The 17,616-nt window shown below is 34.5% G+C and overlaps 1 protein-coding gene across 17 annotated transcripts in view; it reads right to left on the reverse strand.

The window, feature by feature from the left end:
* Positions 1-17,544, reverse strand: part of LOC18587231 (putative disease resistance RPP13-like protein 1) — an 84,391-nt gene extending 66,847 nt beyond the window's left edge. The window contains exons 1-10 of one of the 17 annotated variants that reach the window (XM_018129120.1): positions 12,805-17,544; positions 12,406-12,482; positions 11,749-12,075; positions 10,858-10,938; positions 10,514-10,603; positions 9,938-10,246; positions 9,677-9,841; positions 8,854-9,004; positions 8,281-8,584; positions 7,756-8,184 (exon numbers count right to left, since the gene is read on the reverse strand). In XM_018129120.1, the coding sequence (XP_017984609.1) occupies positions 12,862-17,250 (4,389 nt within the window). In that variant the 5' untranslated portion in view covers positions 17,251-17,544 and the 3' untranslated portion in view covers positions 7,756-8,184; positions 8,281-8,584; positions 8,854-9,004; ... (5 more) ...; positions 12,406-12,482; positions 12,805-12,861. Of the gene's footprint in view, positions 1-7,755; positions 8,185-8,280; positions 8,585-8,853; positions 10,247-10,513; positions 10,604-10,857; positions 10,939-11,542; positions 11,571-11,748; positions 12,076-12,405; positions 12,483-12,804 lie in introns of those variants that run through there. The other 16 variants (XM_018129118.1, XM_018129116.1, XM_018129108.1 and 13 more) reach the window with 16 other exon arrangements.

Raw genomic sequence — 17,616 nt, forward strand, 5'->3', positions numbered from 1 at the left:
CGAATTCTCCTTTGAATTTTCTTGTTTCTCTTGGTTTTTCTTTTTTTCTTCCTTTCCTCTCTATTTTCTCTCTTCTTCTCCCTTATGGCCGGCCAGCACTTAAAATTTGGGTTTAAATGGGCTGACTTTTCATTAAAATAATATTATATCATTTAAAAATGCCACATGTCACTTTCCCATTGGCCCATTTTAAAAATTTCATCCATTTGTTTCCAAATTTTCACCATACACTTGTCCCATATATTCATAGCTTAGATAAAATTCTCAGACTCATCCAAAGTCTCGGTGGAGTAATTTTTGAAATTTACACTTTTGCCCCCGTAAAAGTCAAAAATTACACTTTTGCCCCAAAAATTGAAAAATTGCCCATAGACATATTTTTCATCCCTTATACTCATACCATTCTCCAATTTGTCAAATTTGATCTAAATTCTCTCAAAATTTCAAATTTTGTCCGCGGATGGCAAAATTACGATTTTGCCCCTACACTCTAGAAATCACCAGAATTAAACTTTTTCACTTTCTATCATTAAATTATACTCCAAATAGTTAATCTTGGTCAAAACTTTCACTCCATGATCAAATTATTATCTTAGGCGGTAAAATGTCGATTTTGCCCCTGAGCATCAAAATTTTCCATTTTACCCCAAATGCACCCTCGAACTCCGAACAATCATTGTTAGTCATTCCTAGACTATAAAATATTAAATTTTACCCTACGATTCCTATTTGAACTAGTTCGAAGTTAAATCAACTCAAGTGTACCTTTAGGTATAATATCGAGTTTCGTCTATTCATAGGTGCTTTTCTAGCGTAATAACATGCTACTCAGTGCATTTACGTCATGACATGTGTTTATAGGGTCGGGTTTTACAATGGTAGTGCCACATGACAGTGACATGATGTAATATAAAAGTATGTTATTAGATTATTATTATATAAGAATTATAGGTATGATAGAATTCTCTTTTTTTATTTAATTTACTTGTACTAGGATTTTAGGCTAGTCATGTTCTATTTAAGAGTAGAATATTTATTTTATTTAAATCTCTTGTTAATTACTCTAGTTGTATTAGACAACTTGAAGTAGAGTTTTATTAGTACATGAGCCTATACTACTATAAATAAGACTTTTAGGCTTAGTTATTATTCATATTCAAGTTGAGAATAAATAAAAAATATTTTTTTAAGTAAAAGTGTTTATTTCTCTATACACTTTTCTAAAGAGCAAGAGGTTCTAGTATTTTTGGCTTAGTCAATTAAAGTAGAATTTTGGTTATTTTTTACCTTAGTAGGGTTTTTAACCTTGCCAAGATTAGTGATTCACCTTAGTGGGATTTCTAACCTTACCACGATTGGTGTTTTCCACAACGCCCCAATGTCAATTTGTTATCAGAGCGAGAGGATCATTGTTTGCTGCATAATTTGGGTTCTTGTCGTTGTTTGTTTCGATTCTCCTTGTTGAGCTAACAAAATGATACCAAGATGTCAAAATCGTCAAATAAATAATCATGAGATCGAGATTCAAGAACTACGTCAGCAAATTTAAGAATTACAGGAGTAACTCGCAAGACGTGATGCTACTTAAATCAATAATAATAGCTCTAGTGATAAAGAGGATAGTACAAACCCAGTTTATCAAAATTCATCCTCTAATGAAGAAGTACCTATTCATCGCTTGAGAACTGCTATTACTTGAGATTTGAGAATCAAAGTCGACATTCTTGAGTTTGAAGGAAGACTTCACCTTAATGACTTTCTTGATTAGTTCTACACGGTGGAAAGAGTTTTCGCGCTTAAATATATTCTTAATGAAAAACGTGTGAAGCTTGCTAAAATTAAATTGAAGAAGCATGGCTTTATTTAGTGGAAAAATCTCAAATGACAACAAGAAAGAGAAGGTCGCAATAAAATCAAAACATGAGATAAGATACGTCGAAAACTCAAACGTAAGTTTCTTTTTGAGCATTATCGACAATAAATTTTTATCAAATTTCATAACTTGAGGCCAAAAACAATGTTGACGGAAGAATATACAATGGAGTTCGAACAACTTCACATAAAGTGCGACATCTATGGACCTAAAGAGCAAATTCTAACTTGTTATCTTGGAGGTCTCAATATTGAAATTGCAGATGTTGTTCAATTACTATTATATTGGAACTTAAATGATGTCATTGGATTATCATTAATGGTTGAGAAACAATAATCACGAGAAAGCTCAATGAGTTCATCTAGACAAAAAGATTCTACCTTAAACCGTGGGAGACAAAGTTCGATAACCATTCTACCTCTAAAGGTAAACTCTTCCAAAACTTCAAATAATAATAATAAAGAGACTACTTCTACTCATGCTTCTAATGTCAATAAAAAGTGCTTCAAATACCAAGGATTTACGCATATTGCTTCTAATTGTCCAAATCGAAGAATTATTTCCTTAGTAAAAGAAAAAGTTATACAATAACCTATCATGGAAGAAATTGAAGATAAGTTAGAAATATTCAATGAAGATAAGACAGAAGAAGTTACTACTGACCATGAAGAAGCTCTTATTGTTTGTCTTAGTCTCAACACGAATATGATGACTGAAGATGAAACTTCGTCACAACATATTCTACACAAGGTGCACATCTTAAGGGAATGTTTGCAATGTCATTATTGATAGTGGAAGCTGTGAGAATATTGTTGCCAACTACATGGTGGAAAGGTTGAAACTTCCAATTGAAGTACATCTTCATCCTTACAAGCTACAATGGCTGAGAAAATGAAATGAAGTTAAGGTAACAAAGCGTTGTTGAGTTTAATTTTCTATTGTAAATAAGAATTAAGATGAAGTCTGGTGTGATGTTATCCTAATAGACGCATGCCACCTATTGTTGGGATGCCCATGGCAATATGATTGTCGAGCTCACCATGACGGATACAAAAATACTTATTCCTTCATCAAGAATGAAGCGAAAATTATGTTGACTCTACTAATAGTAGAAGATCGCCTAAAGAGACAAGTGGAAGATAAAGCACTCACCACTGTGCTTGGCCTAAACAAAGTTTATTATGAGTCAAACCATTTATGTCTCTTATTAGTTTCTAAGGAGAATGAAGTATCTTCTCTTTTATCCAAGGATGGTTAAACAGAAGTGGTCAACAAATGTTTGGAAAACTTATTACGAAGCTTTGTGAGTAAACACATTCGCCAATGGGATCTTATGTTAGCACAAACAAAATTTTCTTACAATAATTCTTTGAACCAAACCACCGGAAGATGTCCATTCAAAGTAGTGTATAGAAAACGCCCACTTAGTCCTTTTAACCTTCTTGCGTTACCAACTACTCGTGAATCTAGTACTAATCGTAAAAAACGTGTTAAGCAAACCAATAAGCTTCATGAAGAAGTTCTAGAGAAGATTATTTATTAGACTGATAGATACCAAAAGCAAACCAATAAGCACAAAAAGCTAGCTAGTTTTAAAAAAAGAAACTTTGTGTAGATTCACTTAAGGAAAGAACGTTTTTCTAAGTCCCGTGCAAAATTATCTTCTTGAGCTAATGGACCATTCCGAGTCTTGGAATGTATTAATGAGAATGCTTACAAGATTGAACTTTTTGGGGATTATGAAGTTTATTATACTTTCAACGTAGTTGATCTCTCTCCTTAGTATGAAGAACATGAAGAAGACATGGATCTTAAAGACAATTTTTCTCCAACCTAGAAAGAATGATACCAGAGTCTATTATTAGATTATTATTATTTAAGAATTATAGGTATGATTTTATTTAATTTACTTATACTAGGACTTTAGGCTAGTCATGTTTTATTTAGGAATAGGACATCTATTTTATTTAAATCTTTTGTTAACTACTCTAGTTGTATTAGACAACCTGAAGTAAAGTTTCATTAGGATGTGAGCCTATAATACTATAAATAAGACCCTTAGAGTTAGTTATTATTCACATTCAAGTTGAGAATAAATAAAAAATATTTTCTTAACCAATAGTGCTTATTTCTCTACACTCTCTTCAAAAAAACAACATGTGCTAGTATCTTTGGCTTAGACAACTAAAGTAAGAATTTGGCTATTTTTCACCTTAGTGGGGTTTCTAACCTTACTAAGATTGGTGATTCACCTTAATGGCGTTTATAACATCGCTACAATTTGTGTCTTTCACAATGTCCAGGTGTCTTTCACAATGTCCCAGTATCATAACGTGGCATTAACATTCTAATGTGGCAGATCAAGAAAAAAAAATTTAAAAAAAATTTTAGGTCATGTCATAGAGACTAAATTGAACAAAATTGAGATGTTTAGAGACTAAATTAAAAAAATATTTAAAAAATATAAATCTTTGAGTAGATGATACATATATTTATTAATAAGCCATATTAAAGTGTAAAAAGAAATAAATATAAATATTATCTTATTTGGTTATTTGATTCCATAATAAGTATATTAATCTATCTTCTTTGAAAAAATTAAGTTTAAAATCTAAAAAAGCCTTTAAACTATTCATGAAAATTAAAATAAGTTCTTATACTTTTATTGCATTCAATCAAGCTTTTATATTTTTATTTTGAGCCAAATAAGTCTTTATACTTTTTTTTGTGTAAAATAAACTCTTGTATTTTTATTTTATGTCAAATAAGCCCTTATAACTAATTATTAACTTAGTCAAAGTGCACATTATCATTCTATAACACGTAGTGCTAACGTGACATACTAATATATCATAATTGATAATGATGTGACATGTTGATATATCATAATTGATGATAACTTGACATGTTAATTCGTCATGAAAACATGACCACGTGGTATTTTTCAACTTCCACATCAACATTATGTCAGTATCATGTAGATATAAAATAACAACTGGTATTTTGATTGATGACAATTACTTAATTATTAGTCATAAGGGTTTATTTAAATTTACTTGAATAGTTTAGGGGCTTATTCAGCATTACGTCAAAAAAATTTTAATATTTTATAGAGTTATTTTTTATATTATTAAAGATTGCATTACACTAAACTCATGAAGCTTAAAATGTGGGAGTAATTGGTGTTTCGATAGAATATTGAGAAAACACCAAAAGTGAACGTGCAACGGCTATTGGTGTTTTCTCAATCTTCCATCAAAACACGAAAGAAGTTAAAGTCAATGTTAAAAGCTAAAGCCAATGCTAGGGAAACATTTTAATTGTAGGTCACACCCTTGCATGATAGTCACATATGCCAGTTTTTTATGACGAGCACCGTCCATCATCAAGCATCTATTATTAACAATGACATATTTTAGTCAAAAAAGAATTATAAATTTAATTGCTGGAGTTTACACATTATGCATCACAAGGTTATTAGATTATTTTGAACCATTGAGAGCTTTTGGAATGCAAACTAAGCTCATCCTTATGACCATTGATCAAAACATATATAAAAATGTTAGAATGATAATATTAATTTGGAAAAAATATAATAAATATTTCTTTTTGTTTTGTAGGGTTTGGTTATTGAAAAAAATATATATTTATAAGATTAATTTGTGCGTTTAATAAATTTTGTGGTTTTTTTGGATTCCAATCTCAATCAAATTTTTGTGATTTTTTTTAAACTGTCAAATTGAAATCATAGAATCAAGCTCTTGGCTTTTGGCACTAAAGAGATGATTTCTTGGCAAATTATTTTGTCATTAAAGCATTTAATGGGCTTACTTTGGTTTTCATACATATATTAAAAAAAGGCAATTAAATTAAAATCATATATAACTAAATTTTTTGTCACCAGTTTGGTTTTTAAATTTAATTTTTTCTACATGTCAATTTAATTAATAGTATATAACTACCATAATATTAAAGTGTCAAATACAAATTTTGATATACCAAAATTAATATAATTTTCAAATAATTTATAAAATAAAATAATAATCTCAGTCAAATTTAATATAAATTTTTAAATTTAACTAGTTAAACATATAAAAAAAATATGTACACATATAAAGATATAAATAATAATATAAGCGGGGCAGGACATGGTGGTGTGGGGCAACCACATACCATAACCGCTTTGCCCTGTCCTGCCGAGCCTATCAAACAAAAATATTGGCCCAACCGCAAACCGCCCTACTTTTCAAAAAAAAAAAGAAACACCTCCTTGGAGGCAGATCGAGGTGGAATCCATGGAGCAACTTGGACTTTTTCCATCCCTACCTTTGAACCATAAATGAACATGTAATCAACTTTGACAGTGTATGAGGGCTTTGTTGAACCCCTTACAACTGTTTTAATAGAGAAAGGTTGGATTTGGTCTTGTTTAATTTCTTACTTAGGAACATCTAAAGGAAATTGGAAACGTTTTAAATTGTTTTAGGATGGTGGCACTAGAAGGAGGAAAGAAAAACAGAACCTAAAAGTATATCCCTTCAATCTGCAACATATAAAGAAAATGGTGGGGTTTTACTTGGGCGATTCCAAATTCAGGTGAATCCTTCATTAGATCTTTGGAAGATTGTTTATATGGGAGTGCATTGAAAAAAAATGAATAGTGGTATGCCGTGTTACCTTGTGGTTCTCATGGCTTGCAAGGAATGATTCTATTTTTATCGAGAAGATTTGGGACAAGCAGGAAATTCTTTTCTTAGCAAAGATGAGATTGGGTGAGGGCAAGTGAAGGAAATGAGGCTATGGGTTGTGGAATGAACCGAAAAGATTTAAGTGCTGGTCTTTTACTGTTTGAATTCCTCCTTATGAAAGAGAATTAAAGTTCAATATAACTGAACCGTCTTGACGAAAATCAAGACTTGCTGATTGTGGAGGAGTCCTTGGAGATGATAAGGGTTCGATTATGGGCTGTTTTTGGTCCTCTGGAAATTCAAGAGTCCAATTATGCACAGTTGATGGTCATCAAGCAATCACTAAAGCCTTTTGCATCTTCACCGTAGGTGAGTTTCAAGAGATTGATTATAGAATCTAATTCTAAGGTAGAACTTGCATGGATTTGTAACAAGCAGACATGGAACCATCGACATATTTTTAAAGAAATTGATAGTTTGAAGAGAAAGATGGAAGATATTGTGTTTGTGGATACACTCCATGAAGCTAATACATTCGGAGTTGAAAGAGCCAATATGTTTTCACTTGGTGGTAGGCCATGTTGCTTCTGTTCTGAGTTGGAACTGCTTTTCTTCCATCATTCACAGTTTGGACAACATTGGCTAGGAATTAATATGATGTAGCTGTTTCATTTGTGGATTCTGTTATTATAACGTTTATGCTTCTGCATAGTGTTACGAGGCCTGTTCGTTGTTGCTGATTTTTCATTGTAATGCTATATTCTGTTAAGGGGTGATCGGGTGATAGGTTGGTAGTTCTGTTTCCATTTAAGGTAATAGGGTGCTTTGCTCTCTGAACTGTTACTGTTTAAGAGTGCTTCTTGCTGCCTTTGTACTGATCTCTTAATTTTGATTAGCTTTTGTATACCTTTAATACTTAATAAAACCACCTATGAATGAGCAATATATATATACAAAGACAAGCCCTATGCAAACATTATCCAAGGAATGTATTGCCTATTGGAGGGCAATACAAAACTTTCCCATCAGTACGTAGTTGGATGTTAAAGCAGAGCCTTTTACTCGGAGCAATGTGTAATGAAAGTTGTATTATGCATCAATAAAAGAACTGAGCTGGAAAGAATGAAGACTTCTGACATAATTGCAGAATAGAACTGAATACAAAAATGTTTAAGCATTGTGATTCATACTTCATCACCAAGAAAAACAGAATTCTGGCCATTTATCCTGGTATGCAACTTGGAAAGTGCTTTAGATTAGATCAAGCGTTTGAGATGGTAGAAACCTCCTTTACTTCATTCAGAACATAATATGAGAGATAGAAGAAAGGATTCTACAAATTTTAGCAGAAAAAGAAGAGTACGAAATCCATCATACTACAAATGGGAAATACCCATTGGCAGCTTCTTAACTTGAATTGGTACAGAAACACTCGACACTGGTACGATGACAAAATAAATTTGGTTTATACAGAAGGTCCTAGGTTACCCGATTTTACATGCTATCTTGCATCATTGATGCGAAGGAGGAAAGATTTCCCTTTTTGGGAAGGAACTGCTCCCTGAACAACTTGGAAACCACCATTGAATTTTGAGGGCTTCGGAATATAAAGTTTACTTCACCCTGTCAGACAAGTTCCACAACATCAGGTTTTCATTTTGCAACAAGATTTCCTGGCAATAACTAAAACTTTTAGCTTTCTCTGTGTAGGAACATTACTGTTTTCAAGCTATGTTTCCCTTTGGGAAATTGTTGTTCCCTTCACACTGTCACGTGCTATTGTTGCCAATACATACTTTAATTTCTCATCATGTATCAGAAATTGAGTACTCATTGGGATTGAGGCTCAGATTGGTGCTTGCTCATTCAGCCTGGCACATGGTCAATGTGCCAGGTTATAACAAGCATTGAGAGTGGCAGCAACAAACGCAATGCCCACTTGGATAAGTAATAACATTCCCCATTTAGCTTCTTTCTACACCAGTTTGTTTGCTCCCATTGCAGGCACAAGCCTCTCCAACTTCTAATTGAAACCAAAATTAGATGTCATATAAATCTTCAAGCATATAACAATGTAACAATCATTTAAAATATTTGAAACCAATCTTGAAATGATTCTGCAAGAAATTTTAATAAGTCAGTGAAACCAATATGATTTGCAGACATAAAAATTTAAATGAATTAACAGATCCGTTCTGTTCAAGCATAAGCCTCTGCAACTTAGAATTAACATCAAATTAAAATCAAAGTTATAAATCTTTGGTTCATACAGAAGTGACCAAGTATTAATACCTGAGACCTTTCTTGAAATGGGCAGGGAATGTTTTACCAACAACCTGAAAGAAATATGTTTCATAGACGATGGTAATGCCAACCACCAGTTCATTACCATGAGGAGGTGTATTCTTTCATTGTGCTCTTTTTTCTTTCAATGGCTGAATCTCTGTGATGAAAAAATATATAAGCATAAAGCATTTGAACTACCTTGAAGCACACAACCAAGAGGAAGTTATCTAAGAGAACTAAAATATGTAAAGCATCTTCCATTCATTGTTCTATAAACTTCTACCTTCAAGATTAGCATTGTCTTACCGTCAACATTGTCTCACAAATCATGCAACCTCCTAAAGTGCCTACAAACAGCAACATATCACTTTTCACCTTTCCAATCTCAATATGAAGGTCCTGATTAATGTCATTTTCATGCAAAAACAAAAAACAAATCGATAGGAGAGACAAGCACTACTCAAACTTCCATATGGACAATAGAACATTAAAAGATTCTTGAAATTATTGAAAAAAAAATGCTTAAGCATTGTAATCCACACTTTTACATCAGCAAAAACTGAATTCTGGCCATTTCACCCTGATATGCAACTTGAAAGGTACTTTAGATTAAATCAACCAGTTGACAGAGTAGAAACCTCCTTTACTTTGAAAACATAATATGAGAAAGAAGAAAGGATTCTACAAATTTTAGTTGAAACAGATAAGAGTATATGAAATGCACCAACTAAAAATGGGAAATACACATTGTTAGCTTCTTAACTTGAAATATTACAAAAAACTTACGATGAGATTATCAATTTGGTTTGTACAGAAGGTCCCAGGTTACCTGATTTTACATGCTTGAGGCAGTCAGTAGCTATCTTATCATTTATGCTTGCACCACTGATGCAAAGAAGGAAAGATTCCCCTTTTAGGGAAGGAACTGCTATCTGAACTACTTCAAACAGCCATTGAATTTTTAAGGGCTATAGAATATAAATTCTATGTCATCCTGTGAGACAAATTCCACAACATCAGGTTCTCATTTTGCAACATGATTTCCTGGCAATAACAAAAACTTTTAGCTTTTTGTGTATAGGAACATTACCATTTTCAAACAATGTTTCCCTTTGGGAAATTGTTGTTCCCTTGACACGGTCACCGCTATTGTTGCCAATACATACTTTAATTTCTCATCATTTATCAAAAATTGAGTACTCATTGGGATTGAGGCAGAGATTTTGGTGTTTCCTCATTCAGCCCAGCATATGGTCAATATGCTGGGTTATAACAAGCATTAAGAGTGGCAGCAACGAAGGCAATGCCCACTTGGATAAATAATGACATTCCCATTTTAGTGTCTTTCCAGACTAGTTTGTTTGCTCTGATAGCTGGCACAAGCCTCTGCAACTTCCAACTGAAACCAAAATTACATATCATATTAAACTTCAGGCATATAACAATATAACAATCATTTAATATATTTGAAACTAATCTCGAAATGATTCTGCAAGAAATTTTAATAAGAAGTCATTGAAACCAATATGATTTGTAGAAATAAAAATTTAAAAGTATTAACAGATTCGTTCTGTTCAAGCATAAGCCTCCGCAACTTAAAATTAACATCAAATTAAAATCAAAGTTATATATCTTGGTTTGTACAGAAGTGACCAAATATTAATACCTGAAACCTTTCTTGAAATAGTCCTGCAGGGAATGTTTTCCCGGCAGTCTGAAAGAAATGTGTTTCATAGATGATAATAATGCCAAACATCTCTTCATTAACATGATGAAATTAATAAATAAAATTCTCCAGCTTTTAATAAACATTCCAATACAATAGTTACAACTAAAGTTTATTTTCCTTTACTTAAACTTCTGGTGAATGACCAAAAATACATATGAAGAACAAATGAGTATATAAGCATTTAGAAAAACAAATTAAACCATTGAAATCAACTACAACAACTTCTCATCTTGATTTTTCTTTTCAAATGATGGCAGACATTGAATCTATATATATCGAACCTGGAGAGAACTATCTGAAGGTTCCAATAACTTGCAATTAAACCATTTTTCTCCATGATGGAAGATAGAAGTTTCTCAATTCTGCAAAAGCATATACTCTTCTCTAAGAAAATGAGCTTTGGAAATGCTTGTCCAAAATTTAGTAAGCAGGAATCTATCAGTAGTTATGCTTAAAATTGAATCTTTGGTTTTGTTCACTTCAATTTAGATGAAACAAAAAATGAGAAATATTTAACTAGCTCATCTGATATAAGCATTTAAAGCAAATCTGAATTCTTCTATTCCTTCTCTGCCATTGGTCTCGCAATTCCTCAACATTGGCTAAGCCAAACATTCAACAAAAAAGTATGGCAGAGAAACTGAAATATGCAAAATAATAGTGGGAAAAAGGTTGAAAACTTGGGTTTTGGTTATTCTTCATATAAATCTTAATGCTGAGATAGTAAAGATCTCAGTGTGTGTATAGATTTCACCTTTTGTCCATCATCTCATTGTTGTACATATCTACCATTGTGAACATAAAATTTCAAATTGATTATCCTGAATGTAATTAGATATTTCCAAATTGGCATGCCTTAGTCTAATCATAATCAGCCTTCTCTTCTTAAGAGATGAACCATCTTCCTATTTTCTCCTCTAGATCACACCAGGGAATATGCAATTTGCTCATATGGCGTTGATTTTGGACCATTCTCATCTTTATACTTTTTCCACTGTTGAGTTTGTCAAATAATCAAGGAGAATATGAGCATTCATTCAGGATGATGGAATAATTATTGGACAAACAAATAGTACTATTAAGGAGGTATCAAGGACAAAATAATTAACAGAAAATTCGATAGATAAACCCTGTTTTTCTACAGCAAAGAAGCATAAAGAGAAGTTAAATACCTGGAGGCATATTCTTCCCACCAACGTACTACATTCAAATTAAAGTTTTCATTTTTAGAGTTGGGATGCTTTGGGCGAAGAAGTAATTCCCCTGATCCACAAAGTAATCAATGTAGCTTCTGGGTGACACTGTTTAGATCATGTATAGTAGTGCCAGAAGTTGAAGATATGCCAGGATAGCAAATGTTTCAACTATAGTCAAGGAAGCTTCTATATTAGCTCAATGCAATTTGCTAGTCAATTGTCAAGACATTGTCTCTGCAGATAGCTGCAATACGACTTCTTTTCTATTCTTCTAAACTTATTTGATTCAAAATTTTGTCAATCCTATCAAGAAAGTAAGAAACATAAATGAATAGATGAACAATAGGGTGAAAAATACAACTAAGAGCTAGCGTAACTTAAGAATACAAACTAGTCTAGGAGAATAAGTCCTTACATAGTGTCCTTAAAGTAGCAAAGTATTCAATAATGCCATTACACTAGATAAGGATTCCTTCTATCTTTGTAAATTTTTCTTTTTCTTTTTAAATTTTTTGTGTTTCTTTCATTTCCAACCTTTCATTTTTTTCCATCTTGCTGGAGCATGCAGTGGGCTTCAAAAGGAAAGCATACTGCAATTCGAAAAAAGTGGGGGGGGGGGGATTGTGTATATACCTGATCTATTTGAATTTAGGTAATGTACTGCTACCATAAGCATTGTCACAGATCACTCATCCTCAATGGCAGTGTGCCTGTAAAATGAAGAAAATGAGATCAGTCTAACTTTTTTTTCCCTTTTTCTCTAAGTTCAGCAGCCTATTGTAGATTGGGTGCTCGAGCTTAATTCCAAAACAAAACTCAAAACTTGGTTCAAGTTTTATCAACTTTCATTTATGTAAACTCAAACTTGACTTGAAAAAGTAATTAAGCTACTTAAACTCAATTCGCTTTAACTAGATTTGTAAACAGTATTGAACTAACGAACCTATAGTAATTATGAAAATAGAGCACTTGAACACTTGAATTAATGTATGTTCTACAAATAAAAAAAGATTTATGAAAAATAAAAGATACCTAATTTCTGGGCGAACTTCTGTTTACGAACACAAACCCTTTCAAATTTGATTTTTCTCACTGTATGGCAATGTGAGGTACGTGGGCAATATTGGGCCACTCTGGTCCTTCATCCTTCTTGCATCGTTGTTTTAGCAATGGACAATCAGAAATTCTTAGTTCCAAAAGTGAGGGAAGCATTTCCTTACTTGGAAGGAATTTGAGCTTGAGGCAATTTAGGATGTGCAATGATTCGAGAGAGGTGAGATTTTGAAAGCCTTTGGAGGACAAAATTTCAAGGTTGGGAAAATGTTTGATGGAGAAAGAGGTGAGAGAGGGGGGCAGAAGCATTTCTTCATGAGGGAATGACGCCACATCTAGTGAAGCACCGTGGATGCAGAAATGCTTAAGAGAGGTGAGTTTGTGCAAACCCCACTCGATTACTGACTTGCAGAAATTGGGTTGCGAGATTGTAAGTGAAATGAGATTGGTAGGGAACCCCCCTTCTGGCAAAGATACCACACTCGCACAATCATATATCCTGAATATTTCAAGAGAGACGATGTTGTCCATGCGGTTGGGTAAGGCCTCGAGCTTTTCACAACTCATAAGATAGAACTCTCTGAGTTTGGGGGTTAACAATCCACTTCCTGGGAAAGAAATCAGATTTGGACAACCACCAATAATAATCTTCTCAAGATGGTTGAGCTTGTCCGATCCACGTGGCAAAGATCTAAAATTTTCACAACGGGAGATATCAATCTGTTCAAGAGAAGAGTTGTCTTCAATTTCAGGTGCTATGGATTCTAGAGATGGGCAACTATCGATAGAGAGGTATTTCAGCCCCTTAGGTAACTTGCCATTGGATAATAAGGAAGCTAACTTGTGACAACCATAGATGATTACATCTTGAAGATCAACAGGTAACTCATCCCTTGCGGATAAAGATATCAAAGACGGACAACCTCCAATAGTCAATTGCTTTATGCTGATATTCTCTCTTTCATCCAGCAAATACTGCAAATTGTCATAACCAAAAATGGATAAACTTACAAACCTTAATTGTAACTCCACCCCTGCAGATAAAGATATGAAAGACTTACAATCTCTAATTTCCAATTTCTCTAGAAAAAATGTGCCGTTGATGCTGACATTTTCTCTTTCATCCAGCAAGTGCTGCAAATTCTTGCAACATCCAATGGTTAAACTTCTTAAATTTGCAGGCAAATTTCCCTTTGAAAATGAAATCAATCTTGGGCATCTTTCAATTTGTAGCACCGTAAGGGATGTGTAGCTGTGTAGGCTTTTTGATAGCCTTTCTAGCCTTTCACAATCAGAAATACCCAAATCTACAATATTGCGAGGGATTCCCAATTGCATTTGCTCTTCCTTTTCGTCCTCAACCCCTATTGAAGCAAGTTGTGAACAATTCTGAATTTTCAAAAAGCGAAGAGCCGACGGATATGCTGAGCATCCTTCCTGGTTCTGCCATGAAGAAATTAGTTCCTCACATTTACCTATAGAAAGAGATTCTGCTTTTCTCAACCCTAACATCAGATCTCTTGGACAAGTGAATTTCGAAATGTTTGAAAGGGAGACACTTTTCATGAGTGAGCCAAAATTTGTAAAACTCGCACCCACCACTTCTTGGCACTTATCAATTGTTAAGTCGCACAACATTGGAAGGCCAGGAAGTGAAACTACCAATTGCTCACATTGACGAATCTCAAGTTTCTTCAATGAAGGAGGACAAGTAGCTAGACTTCTCAATTTTTGACATCGAAGAATCACAAGTTCCTCCAAGGAAGGAAGACAAGTAGGTAAACTTCCTAACAACTTGGGACAATCTGAAATGGAGAGCAGGCGGAGTTGTTGGAAGTTTTTCACATGTCCATCAACTTCACAAGGATCCCATTCCTTCCATTCAGGCATGCCATAAAAAAATAATTCTTCTAGCTTTGGAAATGCAATTGAGGCATTTTCTCCGAAAAAGTTTGAACCCACAGTAGTCACCTTATCCATCCTGCTGATAGCAAGGGATTTTAGCGATGGTAATTTTCCAATTGCTGGTAATGATGTGCAATTTGGACAATAATCCAGCCCCAAATGTGATAGCTTTTCAAGCGATGGATCTCCTATCCAACTTGGGAATGTTTCACCTCCGTAATATTTGATGGTGAGCCTTTCAAGCATTGCATGTGGTCGGAGTGAATTCAACACGTCCATGTGAAATTGAATTTCTTCTACTGCAAAAGCGTCACGGGAGTTCTTCCATTCCAAAGTTAAATCAGAAAGGTTTGACTTATTACATAACCCAGCCACCGCTGCATCTTGAGCTTTGACAATGTTCTCCAATCCTGAAATAAGAAGTCCACCCTTAAGATTAGACAATTTCTCCATCTCCTGTATCTGAAGGCCATTATCTCGACTCACAACAAATCTTGTCAATGTTTGGAGGCTGGTTAGCTCACCAATTCCCATCGGCATCCTTAGTTGTGAATTTGCTCCAGTAAAATCAAGATGCCTTAGGTTAATTAAATCTCTCATTTTTGAAGGAAACTCCTTAAGACAAGAACACTCTTGCAAAATCAAGGTCTCTAAATTGTAAAGTTTGCATATTGAATCGGGTAGAGTTTCGATTGGAGTGTAAGAAAAATTGAGATAACGCAAATGTATTAAATCTCCGAAAACATCAAGTAACTCGGTCAACTGATACCTTTCTAAAGAAAGCACCCTTAAGCATTTCAATTTTGACAACAAATCACTCAGAACGTTATTCGATATATAGCAATACATTTGATTTGGCATCTTCAACGGTAGGAAGGTTCTTAAACGCTCCGTTCCATAAAAGACTTGGAATTTTTTAATTCCATCTCTCCTACCACTAATGTAAGATGAGTGGCGAGCATGTTTGGAAATGTTCAATTTCTTGTCACCTTCCACTCTGAAGCATGTTTCTTTGGTGATTGATTGAGCCAAATCATTAATAAGATCATGCATTACATATCGAGACTTGTCCTGACTGGATATTTCAAAAAATGACCTCGATACAAGTTCTTGAAAGATCTCCTTACCCAAATCTTCATTTTGCTTCACAGCTTCCACTTGTAGAAATCCTTCAGCCATCCATAGCCAGACTATTTCCATTTCAGTAAATTCATAGTCTTTGGGGAGTATGGCACAATAAGCAAAACATCGCTTTAGACATGGAGGAAGATGATGATAGCTTATTCGTAAAGCTGGAATTATGTTACTCCTCTCTTCTGGTAAATTCCAAATCTCATTTTCTAGTATATCCTTCCATGCATCAAGGTCCACCTTATTGCGCAAAAGGCCTCCAATGGTCTTATCTGCCAAAGGCAAGCCGTTGCACTTCTTCACAATCTTTCGACCAATTTCTTCTAAATTCGGATGCCTACTGAAATCTTTTGCTCCTAATGCATGGTGAGTTAATACAGAAAGGCAATCTTCATCTGACAACTTTTGCAGCTTGTGATCAGCTGGGATAGTTCTCGTCATTGATGAAACACTTTGTTCACGAGTCGTCACAATAATTGTAGTTCCTTTCCCAAAGGGGGCTATTAGGAGAGTCCAATCATTATAGATTTGATGCCAAAGGTCATCCAAAATAAGAAGTAGTCTTTTCCCAGACAACCTCTGCTTCAATTTTATTTGAAGATTATTCAAATCAGCTCCAGCATCAGGAGATTCATGGCCAATTGATGACAAAATTGATTTGGTTATATCTTTGATATCAAAAATTTCAGAAACGCATACCCATGCTTTGAGATCAAAATAATCATTCACCTGATTGTCATTGTAGACAAGCTGAGCAAGAGTTGTCTTGCCAATCCCTCCCATGCCAACGATGGGAATCACACATATTTCAGCAACATTCCTATCTGAAATTAATTGAAAGATTGCTTCTTTGTCATTTGCCCGGCCGTAGACTTGAGTTTCAGTCACCAAGGAAGTGGTTGGAGGCCTTTCTATTGCTCTTTTAGGCCTCCCACCAACATTTTCAGTCAAAGCCAAGGCACTCCTTCGATCTGCTAACTTTTGAAATCTAGTGGTGATCTCTTTTATCATGGACATCATTTCGCTATTAGATGAGAAATTATGACTGAAGCAAGTATGTCGGAGCTTTTGTAACTTACTTGAGCTGTCTTGATGCTCCCTGGTCAACTTGCGTCTCAAAGCTTCAGTAGCAAACTCATCCAATACATCATCCGCATCGTATGCCAAGTGTTGGAGCTCGGTCAACCATCTCTTGACATGGCGATTCTTCACGTGCTTCTCCTCGGCATCATCTAGCACTGCTTGAATACTGAGCAATATGTTTTCCCACTCGTGGAGCTCCTCGCGAACTTGCTTCTCGGTTACAACATTGAGGAATTCAGCTAACTTACTGAACAACGCTTCAAAGAACGCAGCTAGAGCAGCTTCTCCGACAACAGACATGGACATGGCTTCAGGCTTGCAAAAACACAGAGAAATTGTGTGTGAAATGGTGTAGAGATACGTCTGAAAGACCTGAACTAAAAGTTAAAAACAGACGAATTCGGACCCACACGGCTTTGAAAAGTTGAAACGAGGAAAGCGTACATCCAATTTCTCCGACGCTTGGTTTGTTAGGAGTAAGAGAAACGTACTAAATGGAGCCATCTTTTGGACTCTTGGGCAGGTCGCCCTCCCCAGTCCCCACCGTGGTCCTACAGAAGTGGAAACTAGCTCCTATTTCTCAATTATTCTACTTCACTTTATGAAAAGTTTATTAATGGGTTGTAAGACTAAGCTTTCATTTTAGTTCCTAATCTACCAATTGTTTTTATC

The sequence above is a fragment of the Theobroma cacao genome, chromosome 10 (assembly GCF_000208745.1).
Source record: "Theobroma cacao cultivar B97-61/B2 chromosome 10, Criollo_cocoa_genome_V2, whole genome shotgun sequence".
Taxonomy (NCBI): Eukaryota; Viridiplantae; Streptophyta; class Magnoliopsida; order Malvales; family Malvaceae; genus Theobroma; species Theobroma cacao.